Source organism: Mustela nigripes, chromosome 13 (assembly GCF_022355385.1).
Source record: "Mustela nigripes isolate SB6536 chromosome 13, MUSNIG.SB6536, whole genome shotgun sequence".
NCBI classification, from domain to species: domain Eukaryota; kingdom Metazoa; phylum Chordata; class Mammalia; order Carnivora; family Mustelidae; genus Mustela; species Mustela nigripes.
The window spans coordinates 118,404,175-118,425,689 of record NC_081569.1 but is presented as its reverse complement, the minus strand read 5'-3'; the positions used below and the strand labels follow the sequence as shown (position 1 = coordinate 118,425,689).

The window sequence follows — 21,515 nt, the reverse complement described above, 5'->3', positions numbered from 1 at the left end:
CACCCTGATCGTACTGTTGCTTCAAACATCTATCAATTATGACTAACATTTTAGTCTTCAAGTTTATTTTCCTGTTGGGCATAGGCAACTGGCTACACAAGAAATTTTATCCAGAAAGAAAATTACACAGACAAATTAAATGCCAGAAGCATTTGAATGTGTGATTTTTTTCTGCTAGATAATGATTACTGGTCTTACGTAATGAAGGCCCAAAATGTTTAACGGAAATCTGACATGGTACAACCAACATTTACAACGGTCTTCTTCTCAAAAACATGTGCTTAAAGTTTCTAAAAGTATGATTTTCTTCATATTACATACCCACATAAACATGTTAGTAAGGGAATCCACTTAGGTTTTCAATGCACAGAAGGATTTAAAAAGTCTGGGCAGGGTACCGAGTATTAAAGGAAAGAGCTGTGGATTGTGATCCGTCAGCCTAGATGGGGTGGGGGAGGGGCGGGATAGGCTCTCTAGAACATTCTGTGCCGGCCAGGAATTGTGCTCTCCTTCCTCCTCAGAGTGAGCTGAGTGAGTGGAGTGAGCAGCACTGGCCCGGAGCACTTCCAAGTATGTGCTAAGCAGTGATTTATGATGATAGAAAGCAAAGGAAATCCTAAACCCCATCACACCTTAAGCAGTAGAAAATCACATTTCCTGATTCATCTTTCTGTATTCTGACCAATCTTTAGGATTATGAGGAACAACTAGGAGAATAGAAATTTTAGGAGTTTTAGGGTGACAATGACAAAATTATAGAAGGCTTTTAAGAATGGCAATAGCCTCAGGACTCAAATGTTGCATTATAATCCTTCACCCTCATTAATTTTCTTTCCCACTCCCTCATTTCTGAAAGTATCAGACTCTGAAAGGGGAAATGTATGCATGACCAGGACACAGGTAATGATTAGTGGGTCACAATGCCATAGAAGGTTATGGTGGCTTATCTATTTAAAATAAGAAAATTGAAAGTAGGGATGCCTGGGTGGTTCAGTCGGTTAAGCGGCTGCCTTTGGCTCTGGTCCTGATCCCTGGGATTGAGTCCCATTTTGGGCTACTTGCTTGACAAGGAGCCTGCTTCTCCCTCTGCCACTCTGCCTGCCTATGCTTACTCGCTCGCTATCTGACAAATAAATAAGTAAAATATTAAAAAAAAGGAAAGAGAAAATTGAAAGTAGTCCAATTTCTGTAATTCCAAGATACACTAGCACATGCATTTTAAGAGACATACTGCACCAAATGCAACAGCAAGCATGGTCTGCATCCGGGCATCTTCCACTGTGCTCAGGAGCCCTTTTTTGCTAAGAAGAGCCCTTCCTGCCAGTGTCCAGAACTTCACGTGTTTGACTCCCACAGAGACAAACTGGGAATCTGAATCTGGTCGGAATTCGGCCACAAAAATACGTTGGTTGTGACCGGCTCTGCTGGCAATTTTGGTACCTGATTGGGACAACAAAATTAATGAGGTTAGTATAAAATGCTAATTTTTACACAATCAGTTGTTCAAAGTATATAGTTCAAAAAACAAATACTTATGAGGCAGCATACCCCTTGCACAGCTACCTAGCCGCTACCTAGCAATCACAGGACCTGTGGAAAGAGTCCTTCTGACATAGTTTCTCAAGGGTTGTATTAACGGGAGCTTTATTATCACTGAAGGCCCATGCCAGATTTTAGAAATTACAGCTTACTTTCTTCTGTGTGGTTCTGTGAACTTCACTTTTTATAACAGCTAGATATAAGCTATAGAAAAGTTTTGTCTAAAGTGTAAGTAATATTACCCTTTTGATGGTCATTGTCACGATATACTTTGTTTCCATCCTTGACTAAGACCCTCCATAACCAATCAAATAATGATTGCAAAGAGACTCACATATAGTTTCTTACTGAAAGGAAAGAGCAGTGCATCGTATATAGTAGTAATAACTTTCACTGATTTATGTTTTGTGAGCTTCTTTCACTGAGTTTTTAAAATGGAACATACCAAAAGTAACATCAGCTGTGTAGAGGGCTAAAATAAAAAATGGTTTCATCACTAAGGTAAAGCAAATGCTAGAGAATTCATATTACCCTAATATACTTACTGTTTTTGTAAATCACAAAAGGAAAAACAACCCTACCTTCCTGCCATCTCCAAATAGTAACAGTGTGTTCTGGGTCCAGCCCCACAGACAGCAATAGCTTTCCAGTAGCACTGAAGCTGACTGAACACACCCCCTTTGAATGGTAGCATCTCAGTATAGATAAAGTCTGCTTGTTCACTGCATCCCAGATGTGGATGGAAGGAGCGGTAGCTAAATAAAGATAAAATACAAAAGTTATAATATGCCCACTGCAAATGTTTCCATTTCTATAGCTGATGCATATTTTCTGAAACATGGAAAAGTATGTGCCAAAGTAAGACTGTATACTTAATAAAAAATAGCTCAAATCTAATACTAAATTCAAAAAAAAAAAAAAAAGAAAAAAGAAACACTCATAAATACGAAGAGCTGACGGTTGCCAGAGGGGAGGGTTGTGGGGGATGGACAAGCTGGAAGAGAGGGAGTGGGAGATACGAGGCAGCAGAACCGTGACGGCATTGCACGTGCAGTCACAGATCGCAGCCATGCTCATGGCAAGTGAAGAAGAATGCACACACGTGTCCAGTCATGACACTGGACACCTGAAACTCACCTCACATTGTGTGTCAACTATACCACAATTAAGAAATGTAATAAAAGTAAAGAGAGAAAAGGAAAGAGGAAGGAAAAGAAAAAATGCAAAATACTTCTTCAGGCAATAGTTCAAATTGCGTTTTTGAGAAAATAACATTTAGACAAGAAAATTAGGCAGTCACAAGCTTTAAAATAATGCATGTTTTAGATATGTGTTAAATTTTTAAAAAATATTTTGCTTAGTTATTTGACGGGACGGGGTGGGGGGGCAAAGAGCATGTGAGCACAAGCGAGGGGAGCTGGATAGGGAGAAGCAGGCTCCCTGTGGAGCAGAGAGCCTGATGCAGGGCTCGACGTGGGGCTCAACCCCTAGATATGTGTTAAACCTTTACGTAATTATGTGGGGAAATATACAAATATTGTGCAATAATTAAATATCAGATTATATTCAGTTATCTGAATGCTATCTTTGTTACTATCAGTTACTAATGTTATTCCATATCTTATGTCATCTGAAGGAGAGATGAAAAGCAAGCATAAATTGAGAAAGGCAACTGAATAGATCTCAAAACAAATTTTCAGCCATATAGACAGATATTTGGTAAAAAGCTAAGTTCATATTATTTTATAAGACAGTGTAATTTTTCTAAATAGGATTTCAGGGTAGAAATAAAACTGCTTATTTTTTATTTTTATTTATTTTTCATGATTTTTTTTTAATTAAAAAAAATTTTTTTAGTTGACTCTACACCCAATATGGAGCTTGAACTCATGACCCCAAGATCAAGAATCACATATTCTACTAGTCTGACTAAGCAAGCCAGGCACCCTTCTAAAAAAAAGTTTTCTGTTTTTTTTTTTTTTTTTTTTTAAGATTTTATTTATTTGACAGACAGAGATCACAAGTAGGCAGAGAGAGAGAGAAGGAGGAAATAGGCTCCCTGCAGAGCAGAGAGCCCGATGCAGGGCTTGATCCCAGGACCCTGGCATTATGACCTGAGCCGAAGGCAGAGGCTTTAACCCACTAAGCCACCCAGCTGTCCCTATAAAAAGATTTTAAGTAATCTCTATACCCGCATAGGATGTGAACTCACAACTCTGAGATCAAGTGTCGCATGTTCCACCAGTCACCCCAAAACTACTAATCTTTCAAAAAATTATATCTGTTTTTATTTATCCTGTGTAGCCCATTTGTGCTGTTTAAAATTTTTTCCCAGCTCTTTGTATTTTCAAAGTCAAAAAGTCAGGGCTTTGTATTTTCTTCATGAACTGTAGCCTACGAAAATGAATAGATAAGTCAATTTGGCAGCTAATTCAGTTCCAGAACATAAGTACTTACATATTTTTTAAAGATTTTATTTATTTGAGAGTGAGAGAAAGCACAGGAGTGGGAGAAGCAGACACCCTGCTGAACAGAGAGCCTCACACAGGGCTTGATTATAGGACCCCAGGATCATGACCTGAGCTGAAGGCAGTTAACTCACATCCACCCAGGTGCCCCAGAACATAAGTACTTTTAGTAAAATAAGCCAAATACTAAAGTGCATTTGTTTCAAATTACATATCTGCTTGTGTTATTGTAAAAATAGAGACATTTTGGTTTCCAAAGAAAACATTCTGATAAATTTAGATGGTATTATATACCATTTACAATTTATAGTATACAGTGATAAATCTGACAGTTTTCAAAGTAATTAAAATCTATTAACCCAGGGATCTAAGATCATTAAAAAAAATTGTTCAAAGATTTATGCAACTGTAAGTAATCAAAACTGCAGACTTGGGTGCCTAGGTGGCTCAATGGGTTAAAGCCTCTGCCTTTGGCTCAGGACATGATCTCAGGGTCCTGGGATCCAGCCCCGCATCGGGCTCTCTGCTCAGCGGGGAGCCTGCTTCTCCCTCTTTCTCTCTCCGCCTGCCTCTCTGCCTACTTGTGATCTCTCTCTCTCTCAAATAAATAAAATCTTAAAAAGACAAAAACAAACCGCAGACTTTAAAGTGTACCATATAGGGGCACCTGGGTGGCTCAATCAGTTAAACATCCGGTTCTTGATTTCAGCTTGGGTCATGATCTCAGGGTCGTGCCAGGCTCCACACTCAGCGCGGAGTCAGTTTGGAACCCTCTCCCTTCAGCCCTCCCCCTGCTTATGCACGTGCACTCCCTCTCTCAAATAAACTAAAGAACAGTTTACCATGTAATAAAATAGGGTATTTATGTGTGAAAAACTGAACATAATAAACTTAAGTACTGGACTAAAACTAGAATGTTCTTATTCAGTAGAAGGCAATGGATATGAAGGACGGGCAAACTTAAGTATAGCAGCATCAACAGTAGCCTCGGAAACTATGGAAAGAGACCAGATATCCACCGACTGATGAATGGATAAAGACGACGTGGTATATATACACAATGGAATATAACTCAGTCATCAGAAAGAACGAAATCTTGCCATATGCAATGCTGTGGATGGAGCTAAAGAGTATTACGCTTAGCAAAATGTCCGAGAAAGACAAATAATCCTATGATTTTACTCCTATGTGGAATTTAAGAAACAGAACAGATGAACATTTGGGAAGGGGGATAAAGAGGGAAGCAAACCATAACAGACTCTTAATGACAGAGAACAAACTGAGGGTTGATGGATGGGGGTCGGGTGGGGGATGGGCTAGATGGGTGAGGAGCTTTAAGGAGCACGCTTGTTGGGATGAGCACTGGGTGTTGTATGTTAGTAATGAATCAATAAATTCTCCTAAAACCAATATTATACTGTATGTTAATTAGCATTTAAATAAAATTTTGAAAAAGAAAGTAAATATATACTAGATCAGTCTATAATTTCTTGCCAATAATAAATATTATATAGGTCTTCTATAACATAAAACATTTTTACATGTTCACAAAAAGCACCTCTCAGCAATCCATGTACTTTATCTGCCTAAATGTGAGGAGGTAGATAATGGCTTTCAAGGGACATCAGTTTTGTCTCCAAATTCCATATCTCACAAATGACAAGGACTTTCATTTATCTACAGTTTAGATAGCAAATAATCTTAATTACTGAGCTTTTCAAGCTTTCCAAGAAAGTTAAATGGTAAGGAGTATATACCTGAAACTTGTGTTTTAAAACATACAGTATGAACATGGCATAGGATTACTACATATTCAGACTGTTCTGAACTTATATCAGTAACAGGATCTAAGATTTAAATCACTACAAATTTTCAAGGCCTAACTTACTGAAGAAAGATTAAATTATGTTCATTAAGTACATTTTATTTTCTCCTACGATTCAAAAATGGTCATTTATGATACCGGAGTAACACAGATCGTGCTCTCACTGTTCCCCTTCCTACACGCTACCAGCTAATGTCTATCATGGGCCAGGCGTGTTACAGGGAACACATCTAGGCCCCACTTCTAGGCAGATGTGTCTTCCCATGAAGTCAGTCAAGCCCTAAGTGACACACACCTCAGAGCTGGCAGAGCCAACAGAGATGTGCTGTCCTCAGAATCCATTCTGTTCTTGGCTTCTTCCATTACATTAAGCTATCCCTGGAAAATCAATCCCACTTTTTTTTTTTTTAAGATTGTTTATTTGAGAGGGAGAGGGAAAACAAGTGGTGGAAGGAGAGAGGGAAAAAAAGCAGCAGACTCCCACAAAGCAGGGAGCCTAATGTGGCGCTTGATCCCAGGGTCCCAGGATCATGACCTGAGCTGAAGGGAGATACCCAAACAACTGAGCCACCCAGGCGCCCCTCCCACTGACTTTTTATAAGCATTCCTAAACTGTCAGTCTCTAGAACAGAGATGCCTATAAGGGTCTGTTTCAATTACTAACTGGATCTCATAAGAATCAACGTTTTAAAGGATATTCTTTCCCCGTCCTCTACTTTGCCTTTGGTACAGCATAATAAAACTGTATTTTAAAACAAAATTTTAACATGAGCCATTAAGTGCACCAATTAATGGTAGTTCTTTCTTCAGTTTCTTTTTCTTTCTTTCTTTCTTTCTTTTTTAAGATTTTATTTGTTTATTTGACAGAGATCACAAGTAGGCAGAGAGGCAGGCAGAGAGAGAGGGGGAAGCAGGCTCCCCACCAAGCAGAGAGCCCAAGTGGGGCTCGATCCCAGGATCGTCATGATCCCTAGGATCATGACCTGAGCTGAAGGCAGGGGCTTTAACCCACTGAGGCACCCAGGTGCCCCTTTTCTTCAGTTTCCGTAGTGGTCAGCTCCTTGCTGTCTACCCACCATTCATTTCCTCCTTCCTTCTTCACAAAGCTATACTTCTCTGCAGGAATCCAGTCCTCCCATACGGAGAGCAAGTGACTCAGGGAAAAGACACTGTTTGCTCAGTTGATTAGTCTAATGCCCTTGTAATAAGCTCCCCTATACCCCAACCCCTCATGCTGCCTTCCCCACTCCCCACCTCCAACAGAGCGATTGAGTTCAGTAACCCAGATTTAGCCCATCAGCACATGGTATTCCCCAGGTGTCCTCTTAGTACAGGATTTGCTTTGGGTCTTAAATGGACTCAATCAGACTAAAAGGAAGGAACCATGCATTTTTAGCTCATAGTTGTGAAAAGAGTTTTTATCCTTTTTTCCACTGAATGAAAGCAAAGAAGCATGTAATTCTAACTGGCACTGGCAGCCCTTTTCTGACCACAAATGCAACCAAACTTAGGGCTAATAAATTTCCTTATTTTCTGTCACAGAGGGCACTTGGAAGAGCACTAGGGTCACTTAATGGACAATTGCCTATTGTGACAAGTGGTAACTATGATAGGGGTTGGGGGGAGGTGCGGAGAATTCTCTTTGAATCCCCTTAAGGATCAAATGTCAAATTCTTAGCACTGCCTTAGGTACGCTGAAAAAACTTTGTCAGACAAAAGATGTCCCCTTTGTGTCTACCCAGAAAGAAGACATCTATTCAAGTTTGGTAATTACTCCACATATTTTCTAATGTATATTTACTCTCACACATTCCAAAGTGATAAGTTCAAAATTTTACCCCCTACCTTCGTACCACCTCCTCACTCTCAGCTATCGAAATGAAGAAAATAGAGCTTCCTTATTCCCCAACCCCCAAACCCACCAGTCTTCTTGCCTTCCCTTCAATCCTTATGTCTGTAAATAATTTCTTCCTGCCCAACTGTTTCTCCAGAAGTATTCTCCCATCTCACTGAGCCAGTGGCTCAAGCAAAAAATAAACAGCCTTGGTTCCTCGCTTTCTATCATGCCTTCACAACCAATTCTTCAGAAAGGACCACTGGCTTTAACTCCAAAACACATCTCATCTTTGTCTAATTCTTTCCGTTTTTATTCCTACCACCCCAATTAAAAATGTATTTTGCTTTGACAACTATAGTATCTTCCTAACTTTCTGATTATATCTCTTTCCCCTCTACATCCTTAATAGTGCAGAGCGATTTTCTCAAAATTTAAATGAGCTCACCTCCCTCCCTTGCTTCACAGTCTCCATGATGGATTCTGCACTTAGCAGGTATCCAAACTCCTCTCCATGATCTCCAAAGCCCGGTGCAATTTATTCCTACCCCTTTCTCCATGTGCATCTCAGAGGCCTTACTCCTCCAAACTAACCTTCCACTTTTTTTTTTTTTAAGATTTTATTTATTTATTTGACAGAGAGAGATCACAAGTAGACAGAGAGGCAGACAGAGAGAGAGAGAGAGAGAGGGAAGCGGGCTCCCCGCTGAGCAGAGAGCCCGATGCGGGCCTCGATCCCAGGACCCTGAGATCATGACCTGAGCCGAAGGCAGCGGCTTAACCCACTGAGCCATCCAGGCGCCCAACCTTCCTGTTCTTGATTTAGCTTTATGGCCTGCACAGGGAAAGAGTTAACATAAACAAGCCTGAAGTTACTATCATTAGAAGGGCCTGCTTGCAAGTGCGTAGAGACCTGACTTTTGAAATGGTCCCTATATTGATTTAAGGCTGTTTTATCTACACGGGGTGCTGAACACCTGCTTTCTTCTGGGTATTTCAGTAGTTGTGGCTGGTCTGTGCCTGTGTGACCAGCCCCCAGTAAAAAGCCTGGACTTTAACGCTGGAGTGGGCTTTCCTGGACAAAACCCTGCTCCCATGTTGCTGCATCTGCTGCTGGTAAAGCAGATTTGTGTGTGACCTCTGGGGAAGGGTGGTGAGGGAGACAGAGAAAGCCTGTGCCCAAAGCCTCTAGACTCTATCTGTTGTGTCTTTTCCCCTCGCTGATTACTATAAGAAACTAAAGCCCTAACTACCTCTGGGCCCTATAATTCCTGCTAGTGAATCACTGAGTGTATGGGTGGTCTTGGGACCCCCAAACCAGGCCTCAGCCTGGAGTCCCCAATTCATCCCTTGGCTATCTTTTTTTTTTTTTTTTAAATCATTCTTGGCCTAGCTGAATGTTACCACCTCAGAAAACAAACACCTTGGGCGCCTGGGTGGTTCAGTGGGTTAAGCCTCTGTCTTCAGCTCATGATCTCAGGGTCCTGGGGTCAAGGCCCACATCAGGCTCTCTGCCTTCCCTGCCTCTCAGCCTACTTGTGATTTATCTGTCAAATAAATAAATAAATAAATCTTTAAAAGAAAAACAAAAAAACAAAAAAAAACCGAACATCTTGTTTTACTGGCATCATCTTGTTTTTAGCATATTACCACCTCAGATCATGTTAGTTTTACAAAACTTTGTTTTTTAATAGATCATGTTAGTTTTAAAAGTTTACTTATTTATTGCCTGTCTCCTTGTGGAGCTGATGTCTGTAAACTTTCTCTATATAGGGTCAGAGACAGAATTAAAGATATTGTGCAGGTACTTGTGTAATAAGAAAAAACAAATTTCCATAAAATTTTTATTGATGAAATTCATTGTGTAAAATGAATGCAGATCTAATGGAAGAATAAAATTCTTTTTTGGAGATAACATGTCACTTAAGTGAGGTTCAAAGTCAGAGTTATTTATCATTAAAATCAATTGTGGGGGTGCCTGGCTGCCTCCAACTCAGGTCATGATCCCAGAGTCGTGGGATTAGCACCCCCTTGCTCAGCAGGGAGCCTGCTTCTCCCTCTCCTTCTGCCCTTTCCCCTGCTTGTGTTTCCTCTCTCACTTTCTCTGTCAAATAAATAAAATCTTTAAAAAAATCAATTGCAAATATTCACCTGTAGTAATTTTACACATTTCAACCTTGAAAATGTCTTATGTAGATAGTTACTGGGAAATTTCAATATTAACTCATAAGCACATGATCTTAACTGAGCATATGAATCATTTGGAAAGTTGAGAGCATTCTGTTAGGGTCTTGTCTTGATTATCTGGCTTTTAGCTTGTATTACATTGTAGAATAATCACCATTAACTGAAGGTTGGGTGGATGTTCTTCAGTTTCAGTTAAGCCAATTTTTGAAATATAGGGATTTTCTTTGTATTTGTATCAAGATCTGAGAAGTTCTACTGGAACTGTATTTGAGACCAGAGAATACAGTTGCTGCAAATGGGACTCTCACTCCTTGTTTTAATGTTTGACAGTATGAGAAGCATATCATGCAGGTTGGCATGACTTGCGAGTACAGCATTCCTGTAGATATAAGTTTCACTGTAATTGTTAACTGCAGGTTGTTACTGTGATTGTAGTTTCCTTGTAAATTCATGTGGAATTCATTAAGAAACATGATCAAGTCTGTAGCAAAAACTAATTTCCAAGGCCATTCAGTTTTCCATAATAGAGACAAACGACAACACTTTTCTCATTCAGAAAAATTTCAGTCTTGGCTCTGAGCTCCAGAAATTGCAATAATGACTACTGCTAAACCACTGAACTGCTGTGGATAGGACAAATCAGGATATTCAGCTTCTACTTCTAACAAAAATTCATGGAACTGATGAGGGTTAACTCTACGAGAACAAAGGACAGTAACTGTTGACTCTCAATGACAAACCGAGGTTGTCAATAACACACGATACATTGAAAGGTTTTCCACAAACCACCTGACGAATAGCACAATGAATAACCGTAAGCTTTAAATACCTGAAACTTTCACCAGCTTTGTACACTTAACCAACTATCCCTTTTCTCTGCTCCAGCTGCACATATATTTTTATAATCAGTTACCAAGTACCTTAGCAGATTCCACTTCAGATTGTCCTAAATTAATGTTTTCTTTACTTCTCTGACAATATTATCTTTTGTAGTTGTCTCCATGGAGACTATTCTTAGAGGCCAACTCTTCGGTCACTTCTAAGTTAGCACTGATTCCTCAAGCAAGCAACTGACAACATTTGTCAATCCATCGAGAGCCAAGGGAAACCAGAATTATTTGCCTTTTTGGGGATTTTGCTTTTAATTGACTACTGAGGCTGTTCCCAATGTCCTCAACTCTCTTAGCAACAGTTTTTGCCAAAAAGCTAATAGTTTTAAACAACTTTATTTTCTCTGGACAGATGTTTGCTGCAATCAAACATAATTTAATTGACTCACAGTCAGTAAACAGCTTCTCTTGACTAACAAATGCGCCATTTAGAAGCTTTGGTTGCAGGCTCATTTAATGTTTTATTTTTGTGAAGAAATTCTGTTGTGATGAGATACTCTCATATTCTTTAAAATTTTCTAGTTTTTCTGGCTGTTGGTTTCCTGTGAGCTGGGAATACTGTGATAAAGTTTCATGTGAAAATGTTACCATATATTGTATTCTTTTAGCCCAGCTCTAGTGTCACTGCAGGATAAACACAGTATTTTACCAGGTAACTTGATAACAACATAATCCACATCTCACTGTGCCTTAGAAGTGTGACCTTCAAATTCCCCTTTCCTTTTTTGCCTTGTTTTGATGGATATACACTGGTTAAATAACAAAATTCAATGTTGTGGTGTAGCTCGCAACTTGCCACGTTATAAGGGCATCGCTGCACTCAGAGTGTGCCAAGCAGCAATGCGAAGTGACAAGAGGGCAGTCACGTGTGGTTTCTGGTGCAGCTATTCCACGCCGACGTAGCACAAACACTGCCAGAAACCAGACACAAATGAATGAGCCTGGCTGTGTCCAACAAAGCTTTAGCTATGGATACTGAAATTTGAATTTCATATAATTTTCATGTGCTGTGAATATTTTTTATTTTTCCCAACTGTCTAACTTAGTAAAAACTATACTTAGCCCATGGGCTATTCAAAAACAGGTAATAGGCCAGATTAGGCTCCAGGGCTGTAGTTTGCCAATCCCTGCTCTTGAATGTAACCGAGAGAGAGCAGAAACATTGCCTGTTGGCTTGGATAAATTTGTAGTTTAATAGTCAAATCACAAAATCATGCTTTATCCTGGAGGAGAGGGAAATAGATGCACATCATGGGGAAATATTTTTGTATCAAGCTGCTCTTTTTATTATATTACGTAAACTGAAAATTTAGTAGAAAAAGCCTAGTGAATACCTAAAAACAATGGACACTTTACCTAGTAGCTTTTTAGAGTCAAAAAGCTATGGTCAAGATCAATAATAGAAAGTTATTCTTAAATCCTATGATCTGTTGATCTAATATGTGCAATAATTGGAGTGATTAATAAAAATAATTAAAATTTTACTTTTAGGCAATACAATCTATTGAGTCATATTTAAGATTCATTTTTGTTCCCACCTGCACTCTTAGCAGCTGTTTGATACTGGCAGGTTAATGCCCACCAGGAAAAGTTAAGACATGTGAAGTGTTTACAGTGGTGCTGGCAAACTAAAAAGGTCAAAATAAACTGGTTTTAAAAATAAACAAGTCTTATTGTTATTGCAGATAGGGTTCAGTACCATGACATTAAAATGATATATTTTTCATTAAAAGAATCCAAAATAGGCTCAAGTACTGAATTACTCTATAAAAATTTGTACTAAACAACAACAAAAAATTTGTACTAAACAATATAACTACAACAGAAAGTGATGAATTTTCCTTACCTGACATGTCTGCTAAATCACCTACAATGGAAAGCAGCAGAAAAATAATTATCCATAAATAACTTAAAAGCAAAATTTATAAAAATTCAATTATCACAAAATAATTTACACAACATAAATCATAAAGCATTATATGCAAAATGAATTTTATTATGTTGCACTGAGTAAACTGTAACTGAAGCTATTCATTTCAATTATACATATTTATTTATATTTAATTTATATGACCATTTAATCTTTAGATACATCTTAGATTACAAAATGCTCTGTTAAAAGACTGAAATTTTAATGTATCTCCTTGGCCCTGAGAGTCCAAGATTCTAGCTAAGGGGAAAAAAAAAGTTTGAATGTAACTGGCTAAAATACCACAAAGCAAGTATTTCCCTTATGACCTATACAATTTTTAACCAAGAGAGCCATAAACATTTTAGACAGTGTTTTGTATCATACAAGCTTGGCAGGCAAAATAACTACTCATTCAATTTTCTTTGGGGTCAGAAGAGAAAAAGTTTCTCACTCTTTGGTCTTAAGTCTATCTTATACTTCATTAGCCATCAGTAAAAAAAAAAAAAAAAAATTGTATCTACTCTGTGGAAGGGTACAGTGGGGCAAGAAACAGGGCTGCACATATGATCTAAAATTCACCTCTGACTTGAAATGACAGACATGGGGATATAATTAGCCATTCGCATTTCCCTACAGTGCTACCTTTCAAAACAAAAGGAACGTGTACAAATACCGAATCATTAGGTTGTGCACCTGAAACTAACATAATGTTAGATGTCAATTATATCTCAATAAAAAGGGGGAAAAGAAAAGAGGGACAAATTTCATGAAAGATTGTATTTGTGACTACAACATTTCTTAATCAAAAGAAAACCATAGCACTAATATATTAAGCAAACCTGCCTAAAAAGGGGAAAGAAGGGAAAGAAAAGAAGGAGCAAAGCTGGAAAATGGAAGAACCATACCTTCTAGTATTCTATTCACACTATGCAAATTCCATTAACGCAGAGATTTTTATATCCCCCACACAGAAAAATACCTTGTGCATGGTATATGCTCAGTAAGTTTGTTGAATAAATGAATTTAGCTCAATAAAAGTTAACTGAATAACTAGATGCGAAGAGGTACGAAACTAGGCTTTCATGACCCAAATGGTAACATAATCTTATTTTCTGTGCAGAATAAAGTACTCTGTGCAGAGTAAAAATAAGACTTGAATTTTTAAAAATTTAGTGCAAAAAGGGCCTAGACTCAAAGATTAAAAATAGATAAATTTACAGAAAGGAGGAATACTAAAGTGGTATAACCGTAGAACTAAGCAACCCACTGATCAAGCTGCTAACTGATCAGTTTAGTACCTGTATGAAAAAGAAGATATTAAAAGCACAAATTATCCCATCCAAAAGAAAAAGACCTGGAAAGCTGGTTTAGCAACTGAGGCCCACCAAGATCCAACAATCCCAATGACATCAGTCATTTTTACAAAGTACACCAGAGTATAAAATTCTGATTGACCAAATCTATTATGTAGTATTCATAGTGATCACTGATTGGTAGATATGTTCTAAACAGACCTGCTATCTTCTCATCGTTTTGCTTGCAGAATGATATCCTTTGAGTTTTTTAAAGAGTTAAAAGAAGACAGCAAGACAGGTGGTTTTAAAACAGCTGACAACTTAGATCAATGCCAAGGACAAGAGAAAGGAGGGAGGATTTACCAGCATGGTCACATGGCTTCTCTCTTCTTTCTAGCTCAACCCCAGCTACCCCAGACATCGTGGCCCTGTCAGTCTAGTTCCTTCGTGGCTCCCCTTATTTACCACTTTCGCCTCAAATTCTTCCTTTCTGCTTACTATGTTATATTATGCCTTTTTGCTGATCAGAAATTTCTATTAAAGGACTAAATCCAACTATGTCAATCACCATAAAATAGTTTATTAATTTTGAACTGTCTGCACCAACTGAGATAACCAAAGTAAGAGGAAGGTACCTGGAAGCAAATAATATGGTAAAACTGGGTGTGTGTTTTATATACAAATAGTAGTTTTGAACAATACACAATAAATTTTACATTTTTTCCCCTCTAGGATATTGAATTAATTTGAACAATACAATTACTTAAAGTTGTTTCTTTTTAAAATATAGAAACATACCTACTTGGCCAGTTGCCACTATGTTGATAAATTTGGGATGCTGATTTACAGTGAGGCACAGTATATCATCATTATGTTCCTGATAAAAACTCTGAGTCCCTATTAAAAAAAGAATTTGAGAATTAAAACTGAAAATTTAAGGTATAACAGCCTAATGCATTCATCCAGAACAATGAACTGCTCTGTTTAACGTACTTAATACATATTTTTTGACACTGAATATGTGCACATCATCATAAAGACAGAAATATGATTCAGAAGTCTTTAATTGGATAGATTCCTGAAAGGCATAAACCATGTAACACAAGGCTAAAGACATTAAGTGCCAAAAGAGTGTTAAAGATCCAAAGGCTATGGGAATTATTCTTATTGTGGGCATATGGCACTCTTGGACTGACATGACACACTTTGTAAATGTGAAGGTGGGTGGGGAAGGGCATTTCAGGTACAGAAGTACTTTAAGGAAAGGTACAAAGACCAGAAAGTATTAAGTATGCATATATATGGCTCATTTGGTTGAAGTGTAAGGTCAAGAAGAAATCTGAGAAATGTGGCTGGAAGGGCAAATTGGAAATAGAATGATAGAGGACTCTGAATGCCAGCCTATGAGTTTTGCATTTATTCTGTAGTCAGTGGTACTCAAGAACTTTGATCAAAGAAGTCATGTGATTTATCTAGTAGCACTGATAGTGAAGAGACCTTAGACATGATCATAAATAAAGGTAGACAGGACATCGGACATTATGTCCTTAGACAGGACATAATAAAGGTAGGTTTGTGTAAGTACAGTGGAGAGGTGGGAAATGAGGTCAGGATGATAGGTTGTAGGTCAGGTCCAAATTACAGAGAGCCATCAACCCGAGGTCCTCCAAAAAGCAAAGCAATAAAAAAAAAAAAAAGAAAAGAAAAGTATATATATACACACATGTGCATACATATACACATACATATATATACACATACATATATATATGTATGTATGTGTGTGTGTGTGTATACATATTTATATATATATGAATGACATTTACCAGGTCTAATAGTTTAAAACTTCTCTTCAAAGTGAAATGTACTTCATATTTCCCAGGGCTGAGAGTTGAGTGACAACAAACCAGCAATTATATGTGCTACTGGCTAAGTTTGAAGAAGATCAGCTAATACATCAAAACTCCTTGGACTGGAATCAGAGCAATGTATCCCAAACTGGAAAGGACAAATAATGACAAGTGGAGAGATGCCTAGCCTTCCTTCTGCTCTTTCTCTCTCCCTTCACTCCATCAATAAAAAAGTGATTAATTACAAATCAGAAAATTAAAAATAAAGAAAATTATCAGTATAAACATGAAATTATATCTACATATTCCTTTCTAGACCATCTTTTCTTATTCTCTATTCTCCTTGAATGATAAGTGAAGCCTCAAAGAGGATCATCCAAGTATTTTTTAAATGACCCAAATTATTAAACTGAAAATCAACACTGATTTCTGCGTGATCTTAGTGAATCCTTTTCCTTAGGAAACCAAAATAGGACTATCATATTAATGATTAATACAGAATAGGCATGGGGGTTTAAGACTCACATAATCCATTTTTTACTTCTTCAGAGTGAAGCTATCAGAGGAAAAAGCCAGAAATGTTTGAACTAAACAATCTCTATTTTTACTTCCAACTTTAGACTTTATGAAGTTTATAATTACGTATAAGAAAACAATTCAAAATTAAATAGTGAATGTCACTAGTAGGATTATACATCATTGGTCAATAAATGATAAGAGAATGTTATTTGCTTTTCAACAATCCAATCAGTTAAATAAACATCAAGAAGTATTTTCTCACTATGAACCAAACAAAGCATCCTCACAGAAGAGCCACAGGGGAACTACTTTCTTAGTATCTTCCTTGGCTTTTCAAGTCCTCAGTCAAAACACTGCTCACTTCACCCTACGCCCCAGCAATCACTCCCTGAACATGCTACTTTTAATCACTACCTAGAAAAGATAACCACTAAGCCATCCATTTTCATGCTAAGGTTTGGCAGAAATAAAGTTACAAGTGGTTTCATTATAAAACATGGCTTCAATGTACAGTAAACCTTCACTTCTAATAGAGAGCCATGAGTACTTTGCATTATGATGTCTTTTTCTGCTGTGCTATATGTTCTTAAGACTGTAAATTTGGTTATTTGAAATATTACTGGAAAATTCAATAGTATGAAAGACATTCTGGACTTAAGCGATTTAATTATTTATAGCTTTAACAAAGAAATGTAAGACTATAAATAACAAAATTCTAAAGTAAAAAAACAGTGGGAGATGGAGAATCAGAGATTCCTACCTGTAGCTACATTGTGAAGAATTCCAACGGATGCAGTGTGATAAATTATATCATCACCATCATTTAGATAGTGAACATTATTCCTACAGTCTCTTCCCCGATAGCCAAAAACAAGCTCCAACACAAGGTCCTATAACAGCAATAAAACCATTTTACAATTCCTTATCTCTAAACGTTCACCATTATTTTTATACATAGTACTGGTATCTTCAGTCAAAATGGGGGATGTGTTTTGATGTTTTACAAACTTTGAACACAAAATTAAGGAGACAAACTTCTCCATAATGTGCACTGGGCAGCTGAAACACACACACTATACTGTTCTACAGAGTTATAAAAATGGAAAAGAGAATCACAAGGTCATTTGGCTTCAAGAATGTCAGTTGTTGAGAGTTCATGGGTTGGGGAGTCCTGGATGGCTCAGATGACTTAGCATCTGCCTTCAGCTCAGGTCATTATCCCTGGGTCCCGGGATTGAGCCCCATGTCGGGGGTCCCAGCTCAGCTGGGAGTCTGCTTCAGCCTTTCTCACTGTTTGTGCTCTTCCTCTCAAATGAATAAATAAAACCTTAAAAAAAAAAAAGCTTATGTGTTAAACACTAAGATACTTCTTGTGTCCAAAAGAAGAATTATTTTGATTTGCATTATTATTAAAAATATGTAATCTGGGGGCGCCTGGGTGGCTCAGTGGATTAAGCCTCTGCCTTCGGCTCAGGTCATGATCTCAGGGTCCTGGGATCAAGCCCCACATCAGGCTCTCTGCTCAGCGGGGAGCCTGCATCTCCCTCTCTGCCTACTTGTGATTTCTCTGTCAAATAAATAAAATAAAATCTTAAAAAATTTTTTTTAAATTTAAAAAATTTAAAAAAAATGTAATCTGCATATATAACTCAGGATACATTACACCCAAGTGCTGTACATTTGAGAAGTCAAAAAGTGCATCAGTGTTGGTACAGAAAACTAAATATACCATCTCTGATAACTCACACTAAAGTTCTAGCAGGTAATTCTGCCACTGAAAGTGTTCCTTTTCTCTGACCTTATGGGCTTCCCAGGGTAATGAATACAACAATCACTGTCCCACAGATTTAGGCCTCATTTTTTACCTGATTTAGCATTTTGCTTGTGGCTGCTGATGTGAGAAATAAGTGCCTGGAAGAACTTTCTTGCTCAATTATTATGGTAAGTTTCTTTGTTTGAAAGTAGAGCCTTCATTGAACTCTACGGTGAACAGATCTCATGGGGTGTAAACTTTGACTTATAAATTCAAACCACTAAGCATAAGATACTACCAAGGGACCTGCATTCTATAAGCCATAGATCTTCACATGTTTATATTTACAGGTTGTCTGAGAGTTCAATTCAATTTAGTATTATTCACAGAAAACAAAAAAAAAAAAGACTAATACAAAATAAAAAGAAATAAAGGATATCAATCCAAAATTCAGACTTGACAATTAAGCTATCAGAATTTTATGACTGAACAAAAAAGATCACTCAGGGGCAACTGTCTGGCTCAGTCGGTAGAGCATGTGACTCCATCTTAGGGTTCAAGTCCCACATGGCTATACAGATTACTTAAAAACAAAATCTTAAATAAGATGATTCAATATGTTTATTTTCATAAAACCTAATGACAAGATTTGGGTGTCTTAGAGGAAGGGAATGGAATGAATTCTGAATCCATCTTAAAGCAGAACACTGGGCAGGGGGTTCTCCTTACCTCTATTGGTCTCTTTTTCTTGCCAACATTGTTTGTCTGGAGTTTTTCTGGCTTTGGTGGCGCTCTGCTCACGGGGGGCCTGAAATAGGAAAGTGGGAATGAGGAAAGGCATCTATCATTGGGCGCCTTCACTGAGCATCCCTCACCTGCCCACTGGATAGAGATGTCTGACACACCTTCACAAAAATGAACCCAATCTGTGTTTCTCACTAGATCGTGCTCTTTATCTTGATAACCTCTAAAGCCAGTAGGTAGAAAGAAGACATTAGAACTTTTTTCATTTTATTTTAACTTCTTTGGTGTGGGTTTCATAATGTAAATAACACATTAGGCACAACAGCAGACTGTTGATAGATAAATATACAAATGTTAATTTAACATACTCAGAAACTTCTTGATGGGGTGCATTGTTACAAAGCCTGGACTACTGCTCTAAAAGGTCTACCACAGTATCTTGCACATGGCAGGTATTCAATACATTCTTCTTGAATTTGGAAAATACTTCTATGAACTTTCTATACTGTTGGCAACATAAATTATGTCTGAATTCAAATTTGTACTCATGACTTGCTCCTCTAGGCCCTTTATCTTCCCTTCTCCCTGAAGTCTCTAGTGAAGTCAAGTCAAGCAAATATTTTACAGTTACATAGCATTATAAACCATGAACACTCTGTAAAAGGTAATTATATTACTTACTATTGCCTTCAACTCCTCCTCTTCTCTATTCTATTTACTAAACATTCATCAACTTCACCTAGAGAATAGCTCTCACGTCTAGCCTCCTCTTCTGTTTCCACTACCAGTTCAGGATCTATTTATAATGTCCCATTAGGCATACAGAGTTCCCATTTTGAATCATTTACATGAGGAGGCTCTAAAATATTTGCCCAGGAATAAGCTCAACCAAACAGGTGACAGACTCTGAAAACTATAAAACACTGATGAGAGAAACTGAAGATGACAAAAACAAGTGGAAAGACATTCCGTATTCATGGAAAATATTAATATTGTTAAAATGTCCACACTACCCAAAGCAATCCAGAGATTCAATGCAATTCCTACTAAATACCAACAGCACTTTCCACAAAACTAGAATAATACTAAAATTTGTATGGAAACACAGAAGACCCCAAACTAGCCAAAGCAATCTTGAGAAAGAAAAACAAACCTGGAGGTATCACAATTACAGTTTTCAAGCTATATTATAAAGACATAGTAATCAAAACAATAGGGTACTGGCACAAAAACAGACACCTAGATCAACGGGACAGGATAAAGAACCCAGAAATAAACCTATGGTTATATAGTCAATTAATCTAGAACAAAGGAGACAAGAATATACAATGGAGGAAAAGACAGTTTTTCAATCAATGACGCTGGGGAATCTAGCCAGTTACATGTAAAAGAACTGGACCAATTTTCAACCAATGCTTTGCCACGAATCATAGCAACATTTTTCTAGGTATGTCTCCTAAGGCAAGGAAAACAAAAGCAAAAATAAACTTTGGGACTACACCAAAATAAAAGGCTTTTGCACAGCAAAAGGAACCATCTACAAAACAAAAGACAACGTACTGAATGGGAGAAGGCATTTGCAAATGATATATCTGACAAGGGGTTAATATCTAAAATATATAGTTTATGCAACTCAATACCAAAAATAAAAACAAAAAAACAAAATAAAATCCAATTAAAAGACAGAGGCCCTGAATAAACATTTTTCCAAACACGACATATAGATGGCCAATAGACACATAAAAAAATGTCCAACATCACTAATCAGTAGGCAAATACAAATCAAAACCCCAGTAAGACATCACCTTATACCTGTTAGAATGGCTCAAGTGAAAAAGACAAGAAATTATAAATGGTGGTGAGGATACGGAAAAAAAAGAATCCTTGGATACTGTTGATAGAAATGTAAAATGAGTACAGGCACTTGGGGAGAGAGTATGGAGGGTCCTCAAAGAACTAAAAATAGAAATACCATATAATCCAACAATTCCACTATTGCATATTTAATGCCCTCTAAAAAGGAATACAATAATTCAAAAAGATATATGAACCCCTATATTTACTACAGCATTGTTTATGATAGCCAAGATATGGAAGCAACCTGTTTCCAGTGATAGACAACTGGATAAGGAACACACACACACACACATACACACAACTGTTACACGGCCATTAAAAATGATGAGATCTCACCATTTTTGACAGTGCAGACGGACCTAGAGGGTATTACACTAAGTGAAATAAGTCAGACTAAGAAAGAAAAATACCATATGATTTCACTCATGTGTGGAATATTTAAAAAAACGAGTCAATGAACAAAATGAAGAATCAGACCTATAAATAAGAGAACAAACTGATGGTTGCCAGAGAGGAGGGGTAGGGATGGGCAAAATAAGTGAAGGGTAATGGGTGATACAGATTTCCAGTTACGGAATAAGTGACAGTAACAAAAGACATAACATAAGGAATATAGCAAATGATATTATAATAGCATTGTATGGGGACAGATGGTAACTATACTTGTAGTGAGCAAGGGGAGACTTTTCTCCTAAAATCTTTTAATTAAAAAAAAAAAAAACCACCTCATTTGGTTTATTTTTTATCTCAGGTAACCATTAATGAAATGTTTAATCACCTGAACACTGAATCTAAATCAATCATGCTATCAATTCCCACTTCCAAATTTTAAGTTAATATTC

At 37.5% G+C, this 21,515-nt stretch overlaps 1 protein-coding gene across 1 annotated transcript in view; it reads right to left on the bottom strand.

Moving 5' to 3' along the window:
* The window catches only part of EML5 (EMAP like 5), a 181,319-nt gene that overhangs the window by 11,258 nt on the left and 148,546 nt on the right, over window positions 1–21,515 (bottom strand). The window contains exons 30-35 of the mRNA XM_059373561.1: window positions 18,802–18,880; window positions 17,080–17,209; window positions 14,749–14,847; window positions 12,590–12,610; window positions 2,121–2,294; window positions 1,232–1,440 (exon numbers count right to left, since the gene is read on the bottom strand). Of these exons, the coding sequence (XP_059229544.1) occupies window positions 1,232–1,440; window positions 2,121–2,294; window positions 12,590–12,610; window positions 14,749–14,847; window positions 17,080–17,209; window positions 18,802–18,880 (712 nt within the window). The remainder of the gene's footprint in view (window positions 1–1,231; window positions 1,441–2,120; window positions 2,295–12,589; window positions 12,611–14,748; window positions 14,848–17,079; window positions 17,210–18,801; window positions 18,881–21,515) is intronic.